Source organism: Sinocyclocheilus rhinocerous, unplaced genomic scaffold (assembly GCF_001515625.1).
Source record: "Sinocyclocheilus rhinocerous isolate Xijiao unplaced genomic scaffold, SAMN03320098_v1.1 scaffold792, whole genome shotgun sequence".
Taxonomy (NCBI): domain Eukaryota; kingdom Metazoa; phylum Chordata; class Actinopteri; order Cypriniformes; family Cyprinidae; genus Sinocyclocheilus; species Sinocyclocheilus rhinocerous.
In genome coordinates, this window is record NW_015626872.1 from 1,086,425 (window position 1) to 1,112,767 (window position 26,343).

The 26,343-nt window shown below is 35.8% G+C and overlaps 2 protein-coding genes across 3 annotated transcripts in view; both read left to right on the forward strand.

The window, feature by feature from the left end:
- Positions 1–1,088, forward strand: part of abcc3 (ATP-binding cassette, sub-family C (CFTR/MRP), member 3) — a 74,055-nt gene extending 72,967 nt beyond the window's left edge. For both annotated transcript variants that reach the window (XM_016527228.1, XM_016527220.1), the window contains exon 31: positions 521–1,088. In XM_016527228.1, coding sequence (XP_016382714.1) covers positions 521–629 — 109 coding nt within the window. In that variant the 3' untranslated portion in view covers positions 630–1,088. The remainder of the gene's footprint in view (positions 1–520) is intronic.
- Positions 1,089–10,454: 9,366 nt separating this feature from the next.
- Positions 10,455–12,842, forward strand: wfikkn2b (WAP, follistatin/kazal, immunoglobulin, kunitz and netrin domain containing 2b). Its single transcript, XM_016528165.1, has 2 exons — positions 10,455–10,655; positions 10,861–12,842. Exons 1-2 carry the CDS (start codon positions 10,455–10,457, stop codon positions 12,355–12,357), a joined length of 1,698 nt encoding a protein of 565 aa, XP_016383651.1. The 3' UTR covers positions 12,358–12,842.
- Positions 12,843–26,343: the final 13,501 nt, after the last annotated feature.

A 26,343-nucleotide genomic window follows, 5' to 3' on the forward strand; every position in this document is an offset into this window, starting at 1 on the left:
CACAATTCTGACTTTATTTCTCAGAATTGTGTGATATAACCTCAATTCTGAGAGACAAAGTATCTCAAATTAAATCATGCAATTATGATTTAATTTTCAGTTTATATCTAAAAAAAAATTCAAAATTGTGAGAAAAATGTCAGAATTGCGCGATAAAAAGTCCCAATTACCTATTTCTTTATTAATTGGCGGAAATACAATTCCATGCAAAAGTGATTTGAGTCGAGAGCAGCGAGAGATTTTCTCTTTTATTGTTTGAATAACATTAATGACAGCAGCAGGTTTATTAGGCTGCTGTCACTTTAAGACCTAATGCACGGATCTAATATTAGACACTCTTACATTTTCTTTCTCAACTATTTACCTTCACTTAAGACATAAACAGCTGTGTTTACAACTCATAAGTGTGTACAGTACAACTCACTCATTGGGTTCAAGCCCAATAAGGCATGTCTAGCGGTATATCGCCAACCCATATCATTCTTCTGAAGGCGGTTCATGTGCGTTTCTCTTGTGACAGAGTGCTCGTTTTGGACAAGGGACAGATCGCAGAGTTCGACACACCGACTAACCTGATGGCTCAGAAAGGAATCTTCTACGGGATGGCTAAAGACGCGGGTCTGGCGTGAGCCGCTATGCTGTAAACCGCAGTGCCTTCACACAGTATCACACACACAATGCCAGTGAATGTAATGTTGTTTGGTTTTTACTCAACAGTGAAAGCTACATCTAGGATCTTTTATTGTTTTTACATTATTGTTGTTTTTTCTATGACTACAGTGCCACTGTTACTGAATGAGTCGTTTCATGATGAAGCAGTCTATTTTTGTACTGTATTATTTAAGTCACTTTTTGAAGTTGTTCAATAGGGAAGATTTCTGCTCAGTTACATGTGTGATTCCTTTTGTAAACCAAATCTGTAAAAACTTGAATTCTGTTACCAGAATTGGAGTATTGTTGCATTTATTAAAAAAAAAAGTAATACTGTTTCTATGTGTATTTTGGAAATTCTGTGTCCAAAAGCCGTTTTGATTTTTTCATTACACTCATAAACTTCCTTTTTGTAGTGACCTGACATACAGCAGGAAATTGTGCCACTTTTATATTTTAATTTATAAATTTTTAAGTGCATTTACATTTAGAATGAATTGTGATTTATCAATATATTATTTTTTATCTCTGACAGCTATAAACTCATAAACAATACAGCATGATAGTGAATTTTTCATAATTTTGAAAAAAAAAACAATTTATGCTAGCCAACTATAAATTATAATTATAATATTACTACTTATAAGTATTATTATTACTATACTTATAATATCATTATACTATTATAATAATAAATTAAAAAGTAATACTTTTTCTATGTTTCGCAAGTTTTTTTTTTTTCTTTTTCCAAACTGGTTTTAACTCGTTTTTGACCAGAGTAGCAATCATAAACCTCCATTTTCAGTGACAAAAGGCACTTGATATAATAGCAGGAAATTGTGCCACTCATCTTTGCTATATTATAATTATAATTTCATATTATCACTGCATAATGGTTTTCACAGTTTTGATATAAACTACTGATATAAAGAGAGGAAATTTTATTATTTTTTCCCATTTTATATATTTGTTTATTTTAATTTATAATTTGTTATAAATATAGTTTAATATATCGTTTAATAATCGTGGCAGCTATTAATTCACAATACAGCATTGCTTTGTTGTTGTTGTTGTTTTTAGAATTTTGACAACATTTGATCTACACTATCCCAATTAATCATAAATACATTTTAATATACTCTTGTCAAAAAAAAAGCTGATTTGGTTTTTACTACAGTTTTTGACGAGTAGTGATAATAAACGTCCACTTTCACTCAAATAAAATGAAATAGATGGTCATAAACCCAGTCAAATTAACTATAGATTTTATAGATGTAATCTATTTTTAAATAAAATTTTAAATAAGTTCAGGTGAAGTTGAAATGAAAGAGAAATTCAGAAGTGTATTGTTTACTGACATTTATTGCTCATTTCTAAAACAGCATGAAAGATAAATGTCTGTTTCCTAAAAATAATATTAAAATCTCTTCATCTGTATGAATGCATAGAGCGAACTGAAGTAGATTTTAACCTGAATTCACCGACCAGTGCTTGTGTTTCAGTGTCTGTAGATGTAAATCATAGCTGACCACTAGAGGACGTTCCTCAGCGTCATCATGTCGTCTGTAATAAAGCACATGAGCTTTTCTGATTCTTCAATTGAGCCTCAACAGAGACAAAACATTAACTAATGTGCTTCATGATTGAATCACCTCTCTCTGAGGACACTTGTGGTTTTAGGAATTGGCTTGAACACATCTAATGTTGAACTGTTGAAACTTTGAGGGCTCATAGTGTGAATGTATAAAAATCTGCCGCAATAGATGCAACATAAAGCGGGTCAAAGGGTGTCATTCCTCTCATTCTGGACGCAGCTGCTGTCCGTCTCCTCTGAGCTCCACTGACTGCAAATCTGAAGATCTTAAAGGTCGTGCCAAGCAATGAAACAGATTTGATTCAACCCTCATAATCTGTTGAGACTGATTTGACTACATTTACATGTAAAGATATGAAAATATACACTACTGTTCAAAGATTTGGGGTCAGTAAGATTTGTTTTGTTTTTGAAAAATGTCTCTTCTGCTCACCAAGGCTGCATTTATTTGATCAGAAATACAGTAAAATTTGTGAAATATTATTACAATTCAAAATAACTGTTTTCTATGTGAATAAGTAGTAAAATAATAATAATTAATAATAATAATGTATGCATTTAGCAGACGCTTTTATCCAAAGCGACTTACAGTGCATTCAGGCTATACATTTTTGGACGCAGCTGCTGTCCGTCTCCTCTGAGCTCCACTGACTGCAAATCTGAAGATCTTAAAGGTCGTGCCAAGCAATGAAACAGTTTTCATTCAACCCTCATAATCTGTTGAGACTGACTTGACTACATTTACATGTAAAGATATGAAAATATACACTACTGTTCAAAGTTTGGGGTCAGTAAGATTTGTTTTGTTTTTGAAAAACGTCTCTTCTGCTCACCAAGGCTGCATTTATTTGATCAGAAATACAGTAAAATTTGTGAAATATTATTACAATTCAAAATAACTGTTTTCTATGTGAATAAGTAGTAAAATAATAATAATTAATAATAATAATGTATGCATTTAGCAGACGCTTTTATCCAAAGCGACTTACAGTGCATTCAGGCTATACATTTTTTACCAGTATGTAAAAATGTAATTTATTGTAATTAAATTGTAATAATTTAAAATGTAATTTATTGCTCTGATCAAAGCTGAATTTTATTCCAGTCTTCAGTGTGATCCTTCAGAAATCATTCTAATATGCTGATTTACTGCTCAAGAAACATTTATGATTTTTCAGCATTCTTTGGTGAATAAAAAGTTTAAAAAACAGCATTTATTTTGCAATAATACTTTAATTTTTGAACTTTTAATGTGTAAAAAAAAAATCAATTTAATGTAATTTTAGGAAAATCCCAGAAGTACAAAAGCAGTGTTATTTAGTATCACTGATATACTAATAAAGTTTTAATATTTTTAATTAGATTTTATTTTTAGTTTGATTATTATTAGTTTTTAATATTTCTATACAGTTTTATTAGTTTTTAAATGGTTTAGGTAAATGTTTCCTAACTAGAAATAAATGATTTTTGTTTCAAGTAATGAATGTTTTTTTATGGTTTAAAGTTTTAGTTCTAGTTTCATTTAGACAAATTGTAATATAGGGATGCACCAATGTATCAAACAATTAATTATGCATAACACAATTTAAAAATAGCTCTATTTGGGGATCTATTTGACCCTCTGAATCACTCGTAGTTCATGTCAGGGTTGCCAGATCCGTGGTTTTCCCTTCACCAAACATTATTTACACCGCACTCCCCCATCCAATAATCGCAGAAGCTTTGTTACTTTTAATGAGAAACAAAATCTCAGCTCTCAAATTCTGTCCATTTTGTCACAAAATTCAAACAATAAATGTGTTTTTTATGCGTTTTGTGTTTTTGATTTGTTGTGACAGATCGCTGTAGCAACTGTAGTTCAAGCGGCATGTGCATCGATAATCTCTTTCTGTTTACTACTAGTTACAGCACGAAATAAACATGAAGGAACACCAGAAGTTGTTGAAAGAAAAAAATTGATCACGTCTCATGTAATTGATCATTCAGTGTTTCAACCACCAAAAGACGTCAAATAAATCAGCTTGTGAAAATGTAACGTTGCATTTAGCCTACCTCAGGAAAGTTATCCAGTGCTCACACTTTGTTAGTTAACAATAACACTAGAGGGTGCTTATTTACTGTTAATTATATATGTATCTTTGAACAAATCTGACATGAAGACAATCTTTTATGATGTGCAACTGAGTTTTAGACAAATGTTTCAGTTTTTGTTTGAGCGTGATCATTATATCCGTTTAGTATAATAGTTCATTTCTAATAGTCTAACTTCTAATATTATAGTGATATTCCAAACGAGAGGGTTCCGGTATAGTTTACAGCATTAGGGATAGTTAACCCAAAAATGAAATTACCCCATGATTTCCTCACCCTCACCTCCTAGGTGTATATGACTTTCTTCTTTCAGACAAATACAATCGAAGTTATATTAAAAAAATGTGCTGACTCTTCCAAGCTGTATAATGGCAGTGAATGGCTGTTGAGATTTTGAAGTCCAATAAAAGCTCATAAATCCATAATAAAAGTGCTCCACATGGCTCCAGGGGGGTTAATAAAGGGAATCAATGCGTTTTTGTAAGAAAAATATTCACATTTAAAACTTTATAAACTGTAATCTCTAGCTTCCATTAACTGTTGTACGCGTGTTCACGAGACAGTGGCGTTCCAGCGGATGACGTTGGATGTAGGCGTAGTGTAAGAATATGCTAGTCTTGCAAGAGCCAATTTTTTTGTTAACAGCAAAGGAAAACCAGTCTCCTCTTGGCTTATATTGAAATCCTCCAATATTTTTCTTTACAAATCCTCGTTTTGCACGGTGTTTTGTTTTGCTCTCTATGTCATCCGCTGGAACGCCACTCTATCAAGTACACACATACGACAGTTAGCGGAAGCTAGAAATAATGGTTTATAAAGTTTTAAATATGGACATTTTTATTAAACAAACGCATCAATTCGCTTCAGGAGGCCTTTATTAACCCCCAGGAGCCATGTGAAGCACTTTTTTATGATGGATGGACGCACTTCATTGGACTTCAGAATATCAACACCCATTCACTGCCATTATAAATCTTGGAAGATCCAGGACATTGTTTTAATATAACCTACACTTTAAAGGGGTCATATGATGCTGCTAAAAAGAACATTATTTTGTGTATAAATGCTTGAGGGTGAGTAAATCATGTGGTCATTTTCATTTTTGGGTGAACTACCCCTTTAAGCAAATCCAAATGATTGGTATCGGCAGATGTCCTTCTGAATAAGCGGTTATATCAGTATCGAAAGAGAAATTTATCAGTGGCGCATGCATTCCTAATGATAACCCTGTATGTTTTTGATATGATAATGACTGTCGAGTCTATCAGACTCTCGATGATTTTCTCCAGATCTGTACCTCTGAGAAACCAGTCATTCCAAATGTCAAACACTTCAGTAACGAAATTGCCCAATTCAATGACACAAGCCCACAAAACTCCCTCCACGGCTCCTTTCGGCTCACGGAGCAAGCTTAATCAAGAAACATCTCCTGCAGGCAGAAAAAAATCCCAGATCTTTAAATATCCTCTGTCATGCGGCTCCCCGCGAGTGACAAACATTGGCAGGCCTGCGAGGATCCAGACAGGAGGGCTGTTTATTCCCATTCATCTCCAAACAAGACACCTCACGCTCTGCGCTGGAGATATGAGTGTTGGCCATCCTTTAATGTCATTTTCTTAATTAGGATCAGCGGTGTTACTTCATTTAAAGAGTGCTGTCTCACCGCCGCCGCCGCGCTGACAGACGATGATGGACACAGAAGGATGTAAATGCGAGGCAGATTGGCTCCCTCAGGCTGAACACATGAAATATGGATGGGTTTGGCTCTTCCTCTTTACCTGCCCGATCACTTCACGCTGCGGGCGGAAAGATTGGAGCAGAGGCGGGTGTGTTTCGATGGACCGGTGACAAAGCAAGATTTGCCTGCGATATAAAACAAAGCGCTGGTTTGTTACTGAGGGCCAATTTATCTTCGTACTGTCAGCGCATTTCCCAATTTAGTTGTCTGTGGCATTGACGGCCTGTGGTGTTTGTGAATGATTCCTGGCGTGGAAGGTGTTTTCTGGGAAATAAACCTTCATGCAAGGGTTGGGCTGTTTGTGAGTATATAACATGCTGTTTTCATACTGAGAACAACAGGGTTACGTGCAGCCGGTGTTCCTGGATCTGCAGATGTGCTGAATGTGAGCTGTGATGAAAACACTTCTTTAGAAGCATACACAGTAGTTTCAGTCATTATGGGACGTGCAGATGAAGATGAGTTTGTTTCTTCATCAGATTTGGAGAAATGTAGCATTGCATCAGTGTCTCACCAATGGATGCTCTGCAGTGAATGGGTGCCGTCAGAATGAGAGTCCAAACAGCTGATAAAAACATCACAATAATCCACAAGTAATCCACAGCACTCCAGTCCATCAGTTAATGTCTTGAGAAAACAAAAGCTGAGTGTTTGTAACAAACAAATCCATCAAGACAGTTTCACTGGAGGAAGCGTTATTATGGATTATGGACTCGTATTTTAGCCGGAAGCAATGGTTTGAAGTTAAAAATGTTTTAATGATGGATTTATTTTCTTAAAAACACTCAGCTTTTGGTTTCACAAGACATTAACTGATGGACTGGAGTGATGTGGATTATTGTGATGTTTTGATCAGCTGTTTGGACTCTCATTCTGACGGCACCCATTCACTGCAGAGCATCCATTGCTGAGCAAGTAATGCAATGCTACATTTCTCCAAATCTGATGAAGAAACAAAGGTGAGGACAAATTTAAATTTAGGGGTGAACTATTCTTTTAACTACAAGAACCTGCTTTGTACTCCCATGCTGTTATTTAGATTTATTTATTTATTTTTGGCAATTTGGCAACAACTTTGGAGTAACTTTGGAGCATTACTGGAGAAATGGCTGCTGAAAATTCAGCTTTGATGACAGAAATAAATGACATTTTAACATATATTCGCATAGAAAACAGTTTTTTTTAATTGTAATAATATTTCTGAATTTTTACTGTATTTGATTAAATAAATGCAGCCTTGGTGAGCAGAAGAGACTTCTTTCAAAAACATTTAAAAAGACTGACCCCAAATTTGAAACAGTAGTGTATGTATTTAAAGTTTTTACATTTTTACATTCTTTACCTTTAAAAACATTACAGCCTTTTTTTTTTTTTGCAGTTACATTGTAGCATATTGTGTAAATTCATTAATTTCTGAAATTAATAGTGATCAAGCTAGGGAAATCTTTGGGGTTGGTATCTTAAAACCAATAATGTTCTCATTTCCAATCAAATGTCACAGTCATGAATACCCTTTAATTTGTCTGCTTAATTTGTCCATCGGTTTAAACTGTCTACCATTTCTTAACAAAGTGATATTGATTCTCTTTAAATAATTAGTATAGTTCAGTCTGCTGTGTTAAAGCCTCCCAGTCGATGATTTTAAACTGGGTTTTTCACAACTAACTATCCTGCTATTTTAATGGCACACCCTGAGGTTGCATCAGTCCTCACTCAAGATGTTCAGACTGACAGGAGTTTATTAAGTTTTTGTTCCCATTACAATATTTCCTCAAACAAATACATCCCACATTGCCTCCGTAGAGGGCAAGTAAGGTAATGCGTCTCCGAAGCAGGTACGTGAAAGAATGCAGTGGGTAGCAGCTCCTTCAGCAATCAATCACACCGAGCGCAGAGGAGCTGCTGTTGCAGTATGTTATCAATGTGCCAGCAGTTAAAGCGGCTCATCAAAGCCTTTTATTCCTGCTGGAGGCCAGATACTCTCCTCAACCTGGATCCTTCACTCAAACACGCTTCCTCTGCAATGTTTGAGGGAAAAATGCTTGATTGTGAGAGGTTCGGGTAATGATATATTTGGATCGAAACTCCCGAGGCGTGAAATATCATATGGATAACTGTTGATGGCCAAATTGTAGTGGATCTTTCCTGAATGTCAGTCTACTGTCTGAGATGTCTGGATATTTAAGTGAGGTAAAATGCAAGAGGGAAAGAAAAGAAAGAGAGTGTAATTCATAAAGAGTTTGTCCTCATTTGACACTTGAGAGCCTGAAAGTTTTTTGTTTTTTTCCCCTCTCTGGAACGATATGTGAGAACAAAGAATTAAACAGTTAAAGTTAACAACAAGGCACTGTTAAAGTTAATCTCTGGTCACAGGGGTAAAATAAGGTGAAGCGTCTCATGAGCAGCTCAATGTTAAAAGACGCTCAGTAGCTGCTGTGTTATATATATGTTTTAGATATTTTAGAATTAAAATGGGTAGTAAAATGAACTTTGTTTTGAGATTATAAATTGAAGAAACAAATAAAAATGTTTTTTTAATTATTTAATTTATTGTTAATCTTTCATTTGTTTTCAGTCTTATTTTGTGTTATTTATTTCTTGTTTTATTTATTGCTTGAGGCGTGACTCACTAGCTTAAGTGCACTGTGAATGAAACGTCCTTTGTTCTGTTCACATTTTTGGCAGGACTAATGAGGGTCTTGTAGCCCTTAGTTAATCAGCATTAGTGTTTTTGCATTAATAGATTTGCAGTTTTACTCAGGCTGTGGTGTTATGGAAAGCTCCATGTGTTCTACATAAGATAAACCTTAATTTTTAATGCACAGGACATTTATTCATTTAATGCACACCATTTAGTTTACAATTTCATCAACATGTGCTTTACTCCAGATTGCAGAAAAAGAAATATCTCTTTATTGAACAAGGAGAAACATATTTTGTGGGAAATCACAAAAGTAGTTTGTTTTCTTTAACATTTTATAAATGTATCTATACAAATCCAGCTAAAATGGTAAAAAAAGGTTAATACTTGTTCAAGTCAATCCCTTCAGCAAAGTTTAAACCACATTCTGTTTATTTTTATAAGTAAAATAGTGCAGTTTATATTTATTCCCTTATACACTGTCACTAAAATATATTCAATTAAAAAATAAAGAAAATGCCAAAACTGAAAATCATTAAAATGATATTTGTCTCAAAATATATTCTGTAATTATAATGATTCTCATTTGCTACATATATCTATATAATAAAAAAAAAACATTAAATATTAGATAAAATTATGGCAATCAGCTGTATGCGATCGCGTCTTCGTGCACAGTGAGTTTCGCCTTAAAGGGGTCATATGATGCTGCTAAAAAAGAACATTATTTTGTGTATTTGGTGTAATGAAATGTGTTTATGCGGTTTAAGGTTCAAAAATTGAAATCGCATCATATGACCCCTTTAGGTGTTTTAAAAGAGAATCAAATGAGTCTTTAGTGCATCTTTAGTTGTGTTGTACCCTTATGTCTTTACTTTTTTAGTGTATGTTAAAATGTACCGACAGCATTATCGATGGATCTGTTTTTTCCCCCTTTGTTATGTTTATTCGCATACTTAGTAGATAGCATACTCCTTAAATATTGGCATTGGCGATTAAAGAAAGTATAACATGGCGGATTTGACTTTGCATTTGTGTGACAGGATTAGATTTTATGCCATATATCTGATCCTTAATGATAAATTCCACGATAAAGGTTTAATTTAATAACCCACATGTCAAAGGGAAAACCTTGTTACAGCACATGTATTTAAACTTTGACATAAAGTTGATCTTTTCTTACCTCGCACATTTTGTCCTGATATTCCTTTATATTGCTCAAGTATGATGGAGATTTGATCTGTGATTGGTTAAACGGGTGTGTATTACTTAAACATTGATATTTGAAAACTGACGTTCTTCCTTTTGGGTTCTTGTGTGGCACGCTGAAGGATCACTACGCGAGCGCGTATCACGTGGATAAAGGGTTAAAGCAGCAGGCTAGAGCACTTTCAAAGAGAGGCAGGTGTCCCAGTACCAACCCCAATCTGGACCAGATGTTTTTAATCCTCTCTCTAGAACTGCAGAGTAATTCATAACTGTCATAGCGCGTAAGGCGAGTTTTGTGGTCAGGAGAATAGCCTTTGTTGCTCAAGTCAAAACTATTAAATAGTATAAATACAGAGATCTAAACTCACTTTTCACTCACAGTATTCTGAATCACTGGGAGATTTTTATTTTTTATTTTTTTTCTTGTCTCCTGCTGCTTGGAGGCTCGAGGCGCACAATTCTGGCTCAGCTGTTTCAATAAAATTAGGTTAGTAACTCCTCAAAATAAGTCCTCATTTCTTCCCTCCAACATGTGGTGGATGCTGTTTCCTCGCTGGATCTGGTTCGTCTCGGGACAGTTTTTGCTGCTAATTGTGGACAGGCAATGCGCGAAAGGCATGACTTTGCAAAGAGTTGCGTATTCCCACGCAGGGATCTGTCCAAACGACATGAACCCAAACTTGTGGGTTGATGCAATGAGCACCTGCACGAGAGAATGTGAATCTGATCAGGTTTGCCTTTTCATTTCATTGAAATTAGTTGTATATACTCATATGTCATGTATATGTACAGTTTATATATATATATATATATATATATATATATATTATAACAATTTATTGTTATGTATACTTCTTCATTCGTGTAATCATGATTTTCAAGGGAATACAACTGAAATGCATGCAAAATGATGCATTCTGTCTTTGCTTTGTTCAGGAATGTGAAACGTTCGAAAAGTGCTGTGCCAATGTTTGCGGCAATCGCAGCTGTGTGGCGGCCCGCTACATCGACGCTACGGGCAAGAAAGGGCCCATGGGCATGCCAAAGGAGGCGTCCTGCGACAAGTTCATGTGCACTCAGCAGGGCTCCGAGTGCGACATCTGGGACGGCCAGCCCGTGTGCAAGTGCCGCGACCGCTGCGAGAGAGAGCCCCACTTCACCTGCGCCTCGGACGGGATGACCTACTACAACAAGTGCTACATGGACGCAGAAGCGTGCTCCAAAGGCATCTCCTTATCAGTGGTGACGTGCCGCTTCCACCTCACCTGGCCCAACACTAGTCCTCTCCCGGCAGGCACCACCGCATTGCCCACCACCACGCTGCAGCACACCACTCCTGTAGACGTGCACGCTCCCGTCCTGGTGAACAGCCCATCACAGCAGTCTGTGTTCGTCGGCAACACGGCCAGCTTCCTTTGTGAAGTCGCTGGCCGGCCAAAGCCAGAGATCACCTGGGAGAAGCAGATGGACGGGCAAGGAAAAGTAGTCTTGAAACCCAATCACGTGCATGGGAACATCGTGGTCACCAACATCGGCCAGCTGGTGGTCTACAACGCTCAACTGCAAGATGCCGGCGTCTATACATGCACAGCCACCAATGCAGGCGGATCCATCCAAGCGCGTTTCCCACTATCCGTAGTTAAGCAAGAGCCAGTCACGAAGTCGAACTCCACTCGTTTCCCGGCAGAGGAATGCTTTAAGGTGCCTGATAGCGAAGACTGTGGGGAGGAAAAGCTGAGTTGGTTTTACGACCCACAGAGGAACAACTGCTACACCTTCACCTACGGCAACTGCAGCAAAAACCGCAACCACTTTGACGCTTACGAGACCTGCATGTCGTCCTGTCGGGACGAACTCGCAGCTCCTTGTTACCTTCCCATCTACCAGGGACCTTGCAAGGCGTACGAACCTCGCTGGGCTTACAGCGGATCCCAGCGCCAATGCCAACCGTTCGTATACGGCGGCTGCAAAGGCAACGAGAACAACTTCAAAACCAAAGAAGCGTGCGAGGATGCCTGCCCGTTCCCGAGGAACCATCGCTGCAAGCCGTGCAAGCCGCGGCACAAGATGGTGACCAGCTTCTGCAAAAGCGATTTCGTGATTCTGGGACGTATGACGGAGCCGACCGAGGACCAGGACTCGGGCCACGCTCTGATCACCGTGGAGGAGATTCTGAAGGATGAGAAAATGGGGCTGAAGTTCTTTGGGAACGAGCCCTTGGAGGTGACGTTGCAGAACATGGACTGGGTCTGTCCGTGTCCGAACGTCACCGCCACTGACGGTCAGATCATCATCATGGGGGACGTCAACAACGGCATGGCCGTCCTGCAGCCCGACAGCTTCATCGTCCTTTCCAGCATCCGACGCGTCCGTAAGCTCCGCGAGGTCATCAATAAAAACACCTGTGACATTTTGAAAGAGTTCATCCAGTAGGACTTTTTCCAGATGTCTGACATCACATAAAGTAACGATTAAATCGTTGTTCTGGGGTTCTAAGAATCGGTCTTTTATGTACAGCTTTTGTACCCAGACTGTTTGCTTTGACAAGGTTAGACATGTTTCTACAGCTTGAATAGAAATGCTCACATCAACTTGGAAGGTTTTTATAAGAGTTGCCCTTACAGTTTAAAGTAAAAGAACATTGTGGACATTAATCAAACCCATCTGCTCACCCCAAAATCCCACAAATGCTGTGTCATCTGACGATTTTGATAAATTAATGTTTTTGTTTTTTTTCTCTCTGTGCTTGGTTGACCTGTTGTATTATAGAGTTAGATTTGCTTAATACACTTAGATAAGTTGTATAATATTGAATATAAGATCAATTTCAGTAGGAGAAATAATCCGTCTTTAAGGCTCACTTGTGTATAGAACTGAGTGTATATGATTTAGCACAGACTGCATTTATTTTAAGCTATTTATTTAGATTTTTTTTAACCGAAAAGCTGACTGTCATTTCTTACAAGCACTTATGTATTTCTACAATTGTCTTTTTATTATCTTTCTAGTTGTCTGTCATGATTTGCATTGTGAAGTGACAGCAAAATAAACATTTGAAACTCGAAGTCTAATTCTTCTACTTTTTCAAGAGCACAACACCAATTACACAAACATTTTCTTAGCCAAATCTGCTTTCATAAAACAAGCAGTATTTAATCATTTGAGTTTATCTTCAATGCAATTTTGGCTTGAACTTCTTTACCTTGTCCAAACATAGTTAAGGTTTTTTAGTAAGGCAAGACACTACAAATGAATAGCGCAAAAAATCACTAATACACAGTTGGATGATTACATTAAGAATTGCAAAAAAAATTTTTTTGTGTGTGTTACAAGTTTTCCTGAAATATTGTTAAATATGCGACCTAAATAAATATGCACCAAGTTTAATACATTTCCAGAAGATGTATCTAAACATTGGATAAAGCCAAGTTCAAAAGTTTTATTTCATTTTGTTGACATATTAAAGGTTTTTACTGAGGAGATTTTGGATTACTCTTTTTATCAATCCATAAATAAAAATATATACTGCCAGTAGTCAGAAAAAAAAAAATTTTCACCATGTTTTCAGGAATTAAATGTTAACTACAGTATATAACAAGTGAATGATATATGAAAAAAACCCTTCAGTAAAAATCTTCAGAATATAGACAGAATATACATTTTGGTGCATGCAAGTGCTGCTGAAGTGGAGAAAAAAAATATTTTCTGAAAACGTGTTTAAAGATCGCAATTGAATTCTACCGATGCAACTAGAGTGCAATCAAACAAACACTAGGAAAAGCCAAACAGCCCAAAATTTCAAAACTGACAAATGACAAAAAAACTATGCATGTGCCTGTAATGTTTTGCCTAAAAGCATCGCATTTGAGATGTTGTAGATGTTTGCCTCCATCATGGACGGGGCCCCTCGGCTCATTCCAGCCCAGACGCAGGGCCATGCTGAGATACGGGGGTGGGGGGAGCTAGAAGATGAAGAACTGTTTGGATATCAGCTTTGACCATTTGGGACTTCCTCTAATGTCCTGACAGATGGTTTCCTTATAGTTTTTCAGGGTGGGCTTCAAAAGACGCCTGCCGCAGGTGGTGGAAAGCAAACCCGTGACCTTAAAGGCAGGGAGTGGCAGAATAGAAAAACATCAAAAACGTTTTTTTAGCTGCCAGACGCTCAGTAGACCGATCGAGGGGGCCGAAGGGAAAGATCGGTAGAATTATGTGGGAATCCGTCCAGTTCGATGTCATTCAGAATTACAGCTCACGAGTAAAGAGTATTTTGACGACAGTTTTTAACGTCCTTCTGTTAGAAGAGAGAGATTGGGACGTGTCCTGGGATGCCCTGAAGTTTTCTAGGTATAGTAATAACTTGCGATGAAGCAGGGAATACCTTCTCTCACCCAAAGTAAACATGTTGGCTTCCCTTAGTACTCTGAATGTTCCTGTTGTAAATAAGGCAGCGTTGAAACGGTTCATTGTAGCTGCAAATCCTCCTGGCATCATAAAAGAAAATTTACGGCGCTATGTGTGTCGTTCCAATTCAGATTAATGGGAACCTCACGCATGTCTCTGATCTGCCAAGTGTGTGCTGAGTTATGTAAACCTTGTTCAATGAATTTCACCTGGTGGTTCCTGTTCCCTGGTTTCTGCTTCTTCGATCTGGCCCCACAGACTCGATGGACCCACAGCGTCGTGTCCCCGTTTAACATCGAATCATAAAGCAGATGTTTGCCAAGGTAAAATATGCATATATATTACAATCTAAATGAATATTACAATCAGCAAACATCGCCTTGCTAGTTAAAAGTTGCCTAATTGGTTGATAATTATAGGGAACAGTACTGGTTTCAATGAAAGTCAAATTTGGAGCCATAATTACTATTCAAATAACGTTGTTTACAAACTGGGATATTATCCAAAAATGTTACCTCAAATAACACTGTGGAGTCTATTCAGAAACACAATGTGTAATTGTATGCATTTATTTACATGTTTGGCATTAGCAATGTTTGGCCAGAGAACAAAAAAGACAACTGCCAGACTGTGTGAGGTTTGATATGCACAGCATGTGTTTGTGCTTTGATTTTTTTTTAAGATCAAAAAGGTATTAGGGTTTATTTAGGTATTTTCATATATAATAATGTTTTTTTTTAATGCATGCCAGTGTATTTCATTTTTTTCCACAAAAAAATTTTTGAGACTCAACCATACATTCAAAGCAACCGACATATTTTTCTTTTTAAAGCCTCACATATAAAATTAAGATTTTTTTTTTTTAAATAAATGAAACCATCAGACAAAATATTGAAAGAAAATCTTTCAAAAAAAAATGCATATGTGCTTTGCGTCATATTTGATGCATAAGGCTTTTTTGGCTCACATAGTCTGACATAGTGAGAATATGGAGGGAAAAAACAGCTCAGTTTTATTCAGAGACTCAAACTGAACAAAAATATGCAATTTGGTACAGAAGCTGATATTTATATGATCAAATTCCGATGCTTGTAATGTAAATCAACGAGATCTTTATAACAGTACAGCAGATACTTACATAAAATGATAAATATCAGTCGTCACTCTATATCTCCAATATGATATTTAAATGATCATAACATATAATGCAATGCAATTCAATGATGATTGAGAGATGAACAAAACAACATTCCTCAATAGATTTGAGATGTTTTGAGGATTGGGAAGGTCATTCCTCCTGAAGGAGGACGTTTGTACAATTATACTAAAAGACCTTTCTTGCTAAACAAAGTCTAAACTATCAATCAGACAACAGAAGGCATGTAGTAGATTGTGAATAACAGGTTTAACAGCAAAGTTGTTGACTATTTAGTTGCTTTAGAATACACATGCACACAATATGCAGCTTTAAAGGGTTAAACTGTTCTGTAATAAACAATAAGATATGAAGTTAACTGGCTCAAATCAGAATACTGCCTGCTATGACAACACATTACATGAAAAATGCTACATATACAGTACTAGATCAGTCAGTTGTATTCTTCTGAATGTTCATTCAACAAAACTGTCTTTGCTCTGCTTTTGCTGCCACTTATGACTGGAAACAATAGCAGGAAATTAACACTTAATTTGCACAATTATTTCTCTTTACCAACTTTAATTGATTTTAACATTTCTCATTTTCAATTAAAGCTTAAAATAACTCATCTAAAATTTTCAAATAAAAATTTGTAAAACTATAAAGACATTTAAAAATGAAAAAAAATACTAAATCTTTAACTAAAATGAAAGTGAAAACAGAACATATAAAAACAAAATCTAAAATATTATATCAAGATTGATCGGTTTTGCCGATTAATCGGCAAGCAGATTGCTGGAACAATCGGTTATCGGCAAAAATCCATGCCGATAGTTTTTCTGGGTTGCTCCGTTGCTGGAGCTGCTGAAGGGTCTGCTGTCATTATACAGTGCGAGAGCGGCCTCTAGAGGCGGAAACACTGACAGCACGTGCTGTTTGTTTTGACACGTGAGGCTGAGCGCTGCCTGGAGCGGGAAACTTCAGATGCCAATTCAAAACATCGACAAAGAAATGGTGTGTATACAGTATATTAGCTACATGTTTATCATTGTAAATGAATTCATTTGTTGACTAGATGCTGCATTAGTGGAGAAAAGACAGTAGTATGTTTACTGTTAAAGGGGTCATATGATGCCCATTTTCCACAAGTTGATATGATTCTTTAGGGTCTTAAGCTGTGAGGAGGCAAACATTAGCAGCACCTCAAGCGGTTAAAACAATGTGAACAAAACACACACGAGTCTGACCCAAATGTTTAACGTCACTGTTGTTACCATCTATTTGCATTAGTTCATATCCAGCTGGTGGCTTCGTAGCGAAGTTTATTGCTAGTGAGGCCAGAAAGAAAACTGATACTTTCATGCAGATACAAACCTATCAGTACAAACCTTTTTTATCGTCACCGTCTGTAACACATCATTTAAATAATCGTTAAGGTTCTAAAATCGATCGATTTGTACATTGGTACGTAGTTCACATTAACCCTTTGAGTTCCAACCAAGATAAACTCAGGTCTAAGGTTAATAAATGCGGTGCTAGATTGTTCATTTCAACATGATCTGTTATCATTAGTTAATGCACTATGAACTAACTCGAGTGATCAAGGTATAATTAACAATGTAATGATATGTATTTATATTTAAAAAGTATACAGTACATTGATTTCGAGTTTTTTTTTTTTCTTGTAATAAAGTTAAGCACTATTTTAGTTGGAGTGTTATGTTTGTTGTCATTCGGTATCCATTTAAAAAAATATTGTTAATTAATCGGTTACCGCCGGCCAGTGTGGTAGTCACTGTTATTGGTAAAATCCACTATTGGTCAGCCTATAAAGATAATAAAATAACATGTCCGTCAGTGAATATTGCCAGCTGTAGTTTGTTTATAATGAACATACTCTGTGTAATTTGTGTATTACCGATAATTTAAATTGATTTAACTTCTGATGTAGTTTATAGAATTTATTTTTTATTCCTTCACATTTGTTCCCCATCCTTTCGCCAAAAACACTTCCAATACAGTGTTGTGAAAAATAATCCTGCCTGGTTAAATAAAGGTTAAAAGAATCGTGTGCGATTTCAGTAGGCCTACATCAAACAGGTTGTTTTATTGCATGATGAATATTAGGAGAGGGTCTGCTGGACTATGCCATGTTCTGATCACATCAGTAGATGTCAGTGTCGTACAGACTGTGTTCTTCAGTGATTAGTATTTCATTACAGTCCTTTAACATGCAGCCTGTGCACTGGAATACCCAATGTTTTAAAGGTTTCATTCTTTCATTTTACATAGAGGTTATAGAATGATGTGATATGAAACATGATATCTGTATATCTGTCAAATTAACATGGCAGATCTTGGATCAGCTGGCATTTATATTAGTCTTTAATATATTTGTCCGTTTAAATAATTAGGTTTAATAATTACATAATATATATTTACATATAAAAATTGTTTCAATATAATGTAATATAAAAATGTTAATAAATATATATTTTTATCTTATTTATAATTATATTAAAACTTTTTTAAAGCCTTAACATAATATATAGTCAATAAATAAACAAATATACTGTATATGAATAACTATAAATCATTATATATCTAATTATATCTAATTTATTAATTATATCATGCTAAAAATTCAAGCTTTAGTATAATGTAATATAACAAGTTAATAAATATATAATTAAAAATAAATATTACACTGAAAAAAATTTATTAATTGAATTTACTAATTTTTTAAGGTAAGTGGTTGCAATCAATTTATTTTAGCTACATTTAAATAAACAAATTTTGCTGAAAGTTAGTTACATTTATTTAAATGTAGCTAAAATAAATTGATTGCAACCACTTACCTTAAAAAATGTAAAATGAAAAAAAAAAATCTTTTTTTTTCTCAGTATACATTAATTGTACCCTGTATTATTAACTGCTCATATAATGAGATTTAATAATTGTACCCTGTGTTATTAACTGAGATTTAAGTCATATTAAAATTATGGTAATCATATGGTAATATGCACACAGATAATGTTTTACCCTTTCATTTCGCATGTCTCAGTGTGTTACGTAATATGTGACAATGTTTTGACACGGAAATCTCTCACTATGACCATCATATAAATGTAGACACGCGCTCCTGCAATAACCTATGCTCATATTTACAATCTGAACCACCATGTTTGCATGCAAACACTCGCAGATTAGAGCTGCAGTTCACCTGATGGCCGCTGGGTGGCGCTGCAGTGTCGTTCGGGTCGGACCACCTTCGCAAACCCATTATTATCTCTAAGCAAAGAGTTACGCTGACGTCACCAAAACACAACCTTGCGGCATGTGAGAAGCCAGTTATTGCGTTTTATTTTAGGCCCAGCAGCGCGCGCTGTAGTCAGGAATAGAGCGTGTCGGAGCAGGACCGTCATAATTCCAGTGGGACCAGGTCTAGGGTTAATCCAGCCTAGTCTACCAAGACTATCAAAAGCTCTCAGTATGCGACACTTCAGGGTGTCTCGTTAGATCTCAAGCGCTCTGTCTGCCTCCGTCTCACGCTCTCGACCTGAATTGATCCCTCTTCTTCTCTCTTATATAACTCACTCATCAGGGTTTGAGCCGCACGAGCTGCTCCAAAAATCCACTGCCCGTGTTACTCCAATTACGCAATCAGCTTTCAGCTTCACACACAGGATGCACAGAAACAGAACGAGCACATGACCTCTCGGCCTGAACCTACATAATCAGTCAGCTGATTCAGATTCATTTGACATCTGATCGTTCTGTGCACCTTCAATGCAGAATAATCGGAATAATTCTTCTGTAAAACATCCGAACATGCAGGAAAAAAAACATCGAGTGGGATATTAAAAGAACAGTTCCCAAAAATGAAGAATGGTTTAAAAACAGGGAGAAAAAAAGATTTACCCTTGGGTAATGAAAACATTTTTGGGTAAACTGTTTAAGACTTGTTTACGACACATAGCCTAAGTTTATTTTTCCAAACCAATTTTTTTTAAATGTATTTTTCCCCTTTGCTTTAAGTATAAATCATAGCACATGTAGTGAGATTTATGGTTAAAAGAATAGCAAAATCAACTATTCAAGATTAATTCTTTGTAAACAAGTCTTAATATCTTGCATGCTAAAATAACAAAGTATGAAACTTTCTTTTTCTTGTTTTAAGCTTTAAATCAAAGCAAGTTTAGTGAGACTTATGGTTAAAAAAAAATCAAAAAAGTCAAAAAATAATATAATATAAAATATAATATAATATAATATTAGAATGTAATACTTTATTCAAGATGAAAGCTGAAAACAAGTCTTAATTTATATATGTATATGTATGTATATTATATGATATATGCAAAATTATTTTTTTTCTACCCCATTGACATTTTTTCCCTTGTTTTAACCTTAAATCAAAGCAAGTTTAGCTTTATTAAAGACTAATTAGGTGAAAACAAGTCAATGAAAAATGACATAAAACATTATGAAGCTTAATTTACTTTTCTTACCCCATTGATAAATTGTGTTATTGTTTGTTGTTTTCCTTTTTGAAGCTTAAATCAAGCAAGTTTAGTGATATTTATGGTTAAAACAAGAAAATGGAAAAAGGAAGTTGGGTTAAAAAAGATGTATTCAAGATTAATTATCTGAAAACAAGTCTTAAAATATAATATAATATACTCTTTAGTTAATTTTACTGCCTATGTTTTATCTACTTCTCTTGAACTGCTCATATAACTCAATAACGACTAAAGTTATAGAGATGATGAAAAAACACAAATTATTTAAACATTTCAACACTTCAGCATTTCTCTAATAAATACATCTTGTTGTAGCGATTAGATATTTGTACTGGGAAACAAGACCAAAATACTGATTTATTAAAGACTGATCAAAAGTATTAAACAGCCACTGTTTCTTCTGCTGGAACCCATCTTTATCGATCAGGTTGCTTCGCCTGCTGTAGCAGGTATTTCTGCTGGAATGTGAGGATGGAAACACTGACACTGCCGCCTGCATGTGTGGATGAGCAGCAGATCATGCTGATACACGGATACACCATCATCTTCATTACCTCAGCATGTCTTGGACATGTTTCACTTGTTTGCAAGAGAGATCATGCATTTGCTCCCGGCTCAATCTTTAACACACAGTGATGACAGCACTGACACGCTCGACCAAAACCACATATCATTTAGCAAAATAATCATCCTTTTACCAAAACTAATTAAATGCTGCAATTAGGGCTGATGGCTTATTTAAAAAAAAAAAAATACTTGTAGGGTAATTGACATGATTCATTGTTTGTATAAGTAGCTATCTTGCGTGATATGCTGTACCATGTGTATGTTATGCAATTTCTGTGAATCAGTCATTTTACGGTTAGCTAAACCCCTGACACTCTCAACCTATTAAAACATCACCTCAAAGAAAGCTTTCATTTAGCCGCTTCGTTGTTTGCCATTTCAGAGTAATTTGTTCATTTTCAGTGTAGCTAATCCTGTTACAAACTGATTTCCCAGGTATATTCTCACAGCCTCGAGTCCATGAAATGAAAGCAAACGTCTGCCAGAAGCATCCAGAGAGAGAAGACGAGACTTACAAGAGACGCTTTGAAGTCCAAATCACACCTGGTGTATCCCAGGTAATACATTTAGGTTATAAAAATGTTGTGACGTTGTTTTGAAATGTTTTTAAATGTTGAAATGTCCAGTTCCCTTTCACCCTTCCATCCCTTTTCGTCGGTAATGACCGACTTTGGGATCTCGCCCGGGTTCAGACTACACGATATTTTTGTCGGTCACGATAGTCACTGTGTCAGATTACACGATTTCGACTCCTAAAATCTTGTCGTGGCTTGGACAAGAAACATGTCAGACTACACGTTGCTTCCCGACCATTCATCACGTGCTGTCTTTAACGACTCGCGTGATGTGATCGAGAAGGCGGAACTAGCGACTGACTTCGGAAAACAAGAGCGTATTAAACATTGCTGAAGCGCTTCCGCTATAGTTCGCCAGCATTTTTCTTTCTTTGTTCTGTCGTGGTAGTCCCTCGATGACACATCATACAGGCAGGAGTTTCGCCATGTTTGAAACCCGTGTATGAAAGAGCTCCTGTGCTGCTATTGGTCAACGTCACCAATGTGACAGAACTCGTCGTGGACGACGGAAAAAAAATTAAACATGCTAGTCTTTCTGTCGTGATGTCGTGAAGCATCGCAGACGCGGAATCGTTTGTCGTCCACTATGACACACTACACGAGCTGAAACGATGGAATCTTGCGTCCCGACGCCCATTGGCGTTTACGAATCCCCACGACACTCAAGCAAATCGTGGCAAAATCGGGCTAAAATCGTGTAGTCTGAACCAGGCATTTAGAGAGACCAATCCACTTCGAGTGTGAACTAAACGAGCCAATGCATGTTGGCATGCGATGATTGCATCCAGCTGCCGCTGATCACAGCGCGAGTATAACTAGGCAGCAGGTGCAACGCATACTCAGCTTTTCGCTTTGGAGCTGACCCATCACATGGTTTTGCTCCTGACTATTCTGCTCGGGCAGCACATGCACTGAGCTAATGCATCAAGCAATGTACATGTCCTCTCTCTCAAAGGCAGGTCATATGAGAGTGAGATGTTCTTCTCTTTGCCGAGGAGGACACAGTCTGTTGATGGTAGTTCAGAGACAACTGGCTCTGAGTGTCTGATGGTCTGATCAGAGACAGCGTTTCACTTGCTGAGCTGTGATCTTCATGCAGGTAGCAGAGCAGTGCAGGAACGCTGGTTTCACTCCAAATTTTATTTCAAAGGTAGACGATCAATAAAGCCTGTTTTCATCTCCATGTGCAGAATAAGCATTTGATAACTCAAGAACAGGGCCATTCTTATTATGCAGCACAACTTTCAAAACACATATGCTTGTGTTGCGTATATAAAATAAAAAAGGGCATCTCAGACTTTCAGAAATATGCTGTGGTCAGACTCAGACATTTTAATTGCATTAATTATAACTTGATTTACACAATGGCAAGAAAATAAATAGGATGCCTGACTAAGATGGGTGGGAAAAAAAAGAGCTGACGTTAGTCGCTTACATAACATCCACCACTGAATAAAAAAAAAAAAGGTAATTGCATTTGCCATTTTTTCTCATAATTGTAAGATATAAACATGCAATTGTGAGTTATAAAGTCAGAATTGCAGGATATAAACGCAATATTGCGAGAAAAAAGTCACAATTGCGAGATAAATAGTCACAACTACATTTTTATTTATTATTTAGTGTTGGAAACGAGTGGCCATATAAAGGTGTAGATTTGTAAGTTCGATATTTTTTAACGAAGTTTTGAAATTTATACCAACACTGTAAAAAATATTTTTCAAAGTTGTAAATAAAAAAAATATATTAAAGGTATAGTTCACCCAAAAATGAAAATATGTTGTTTATCTGCTTACCCCCCGGGCATCCAAGATGTAGGTGACTTTGCCAAATATTCATTTTTGGGTCAACTATCCCTTTAATGCAGTTGTTTTACAAAAAAAAAAATGCGATTCAGATTTTTTAACTTAATGGCATGTTTAATTCTGTTACTATATAATTATTTGTGAAATTTAATTAAAAACATTTTTCAGTGAACTTCTGTACTTTTTTCAAACAGTATCTATTTCTTAAGTGAGACAAAACAACTAAAAACACAAACATCACATAATTCCTCAAAACTATTATTCTTGATGTTTGTGCACTTGTTTTCCCACCAAAATTATTCCAGGTTATAAGACACACATGGAATATATATTTTTTTTAAAAATAAATTGACAGTTTTTTTTACATTAGAAATGATAACATATGCTCAAACCAAGTATTTGCTTAATTATATGATATTAATATAACATTTTGATAAAAGACAACTAACACCTTCCCTTTTTATCTATTGAGTTTAATGTTTTATCCAGCAAGGTCATAGACAATAATACTGCATTTCAACACAGAATAGCTAATAGGATGTTTAGAAGATATAATTTCTGAAGCTAATCTGTTGGTTTACGCTGGTTATTTGTAGAGATCTGGCCTGTAAGATGCTGTCCCAGTCGCACAGGCCACCGCTGCTGAATCCCAGCCAGGAAAATGTGCCTCGGTAAATTGCGTACAATCCAGACTTCAGTCCTCGCTGAGACACAGATAGCATGCAAGTCAGCTGTAAATGTGCAGCGACACCAGAGCAGCAGCAGCTGAGAGAACTGCAATGAGGAAACACCCCAAACACCGTCCCAAACATTTCTGTCAGAACGACTTCAGACTTGCAGATCTGTACAGAAAGTCAGATGATTTACTACACTGAGTATTTCGCTTAACAACAGCCATAAATTATGACATGGTTATCACCAGTGAGCTACAAGGGAATTTTCTCTGCATGAAAAATAGACAGAGTGTTGAAACTTTACTGTAAACTAGGCAAGGAAAATTTAATTATATAGCACATTTCATACAGTGGTAATTCAAAGTGCTTTACGTGATTTTTTCATTTTAATGTATTATTGTTTAAATAGGCTCATAAGAAATAATAATAAAAAATACAATGAAAAGTAAGAAACATAAATAAGAAAAAATAAATGAGCTAAAATCAAACAAAGGTTGCAGTTGAATGCTGCAACTGTTAAATGTCTCATATGGCAAAAAAAAGTCAAATATTCAGAATATTAAAAAAATTTTTTTTTTGATAAAATATGTTTTAAAAATATATTTATGTAAATATATTTTCTCTGAATTTTCAGACAATGATTTGTACATTTTTGAAAATACATAAGATAAATGTTTTTAAAAAGCTTTTAAAAATCAATTTTGCCCTCCATATATTTCAGTATAAAAAAACATTCACATACATCTTATTTGAAGAAATATATATATAATATATATTATTGAGCTTCACTTTTTACAACATATGTTTAGCAAATGTTTAAAGTATATTTTGGACCGATTTTTTATTTATTTTTTGCTTTGGTGGGTAACAAATAATGTGCACCACTTACATAAAATCTTTGCATTTTTTTAGTAAATAAACCTACAAATGGTTAGGAAGGGACAAAAAATGACAGACTCCATCACTGAACTGACATTGAGCGAGCAGCAGTGGTTTGGAGAGTCGTCATGACAGGTCACTGCTGAACTCTAGCCCAGACAAAGCCAGCAGCTCTTTGCCAACCGTACTGTACTTTTCATCAGGATCATTTTATGTACTGGGGCGAGATGATGTTCTGTTCATCTGACAGCAGAGAACATGCAGCATGAGGATGAAAACACAATGGTGTACTGATGCAATAAATATATAGTATATTTATAAATGCAAGATTATATATATTATATATACACTACCAGTAAAAAGTCTGGAATAAGTCTTCTGCTCATCAAGGCTGCATTGAATTGTTCCAAAAATACAGGAAAAACTGTAAAATGTTATTGCAATTTAAAATGATGTTTTCCATGTGAATATATGTTAAAATGTAATTTATTGCTGTGATCAAAGTTGAATTTTCAGCATCATTACTCCAGTCTTCAGTGTCACATGATCTTCAGAAATCATTCTAATATGCTGATTTGCTGCTCAAGAAACATTTCTGATTATTATCAATGTTGAAAACAGTTGTGCTGCTGAATATTTTTGTGGAAACTGTGATACGTTTTATTTTTCAGGATTGTGTGTGTGTGTGTGTGTGTGTGTGTGTGTGTGCTAAAGGCATTAAGGCTAACATTCACTCAGGGACAAGTGCAGCTGATATGGATGACTCACTCACTCACTCACTCTCTCTCTCTCTCCTCTATTTCTGGAGTTTATCTCCAGGCTTTTAGTCCAACAGCCAAAAAAAGAGGGTGACGTGGTCTTGGGGTGCCTGGAGTCAATTAAGCTTTGGATGTTCTGTATGCATCTCAAGAGGCAGCCGTATACATCCGCTCATAGCTTGACGTTTTGGCCTCACTTTGCTGTTTTGAATGTGTTTTGCATTAATAACTGTGGATGATCTGTATCATCATACTATACCATCCATAAGAGTGGATGATTGTTCCCTGTTGGGTGGGATGGGGTTCTTTCTCACAACTTTCATTAACAAGTTATATGATGTTTTATGGAATGTTCTTACAAATGTATTAATAGTTGATATATGTTCTCACAATGTTGAGAGAAAACATTCTTAGACAAACATTCTCAAAATGTCCTTATGATGTTATTTGATGAACGTTCTAAGAAACAGATTTGTAACCTTTGTATAACATTCTAATTACGATAACTGGACATTTTAACGTTCTTAGAATCTTCAAATAAACATTCAAATAACATTGCAAATTGGCTGAAAATAAAGTTAGTAGAACACTTTAAGAAACGTTATTGTAACTTTTAAATATCCAACTACTTGTGATGTTTATGTAAGTATTTATTTTATGTAAATGCCTTGTGTACACATACACACCCCAAAAACCCATGCTGATGTTGTCATTTCAGAGGAGAGAAGTCAGTGCAAAACAACATTCTAAAAAAAATTCTAATTTTAACTCTTTCCCTGCTAGCGTATTCTAAAAAAGTTGCCAGCCACCGCCAGTGTTTTTGCTGATTTTCACTCAAATTTCATGGCCCCCAGAATATTTTGTTGTATGAATATCTGAACATGCAATACATCAGAATAAAGATCAGACCCTCTACTTTCAAACAAAAAAAAATCTGTTTTATTCTAGCTTCAAGCATTGTTTTTTTTTAATCAACACTTGAATGTAGGTAGGTTTCATTAAAAAAAGCAACATTTTGAGCAAAAAGCTGAGAAAATCACATTTTTATCAAATACTACATCTGGATCATATTCAGTAATATTATCAAAGCAAAGAT

What these genes read in the sequence shown, in the direction of transcription:
- wfikkn2b (XM_016528165.1), top strand. Translation starts at nt 10,455, where the DNA reads ATGTGGTGGATGCTGTTTCCTCGCTGGATCTGGTTCGTCTCGGGACAG. An exon ending in GAGAATGTGAATCTGATCAG is followed by an intron (nt 10,656 to 10,860) that starts GTTTGCCTTTTC and finishes TGCTTTGTTCAG; the next exon opens with GAATGTGAAACGTTCGAAAA.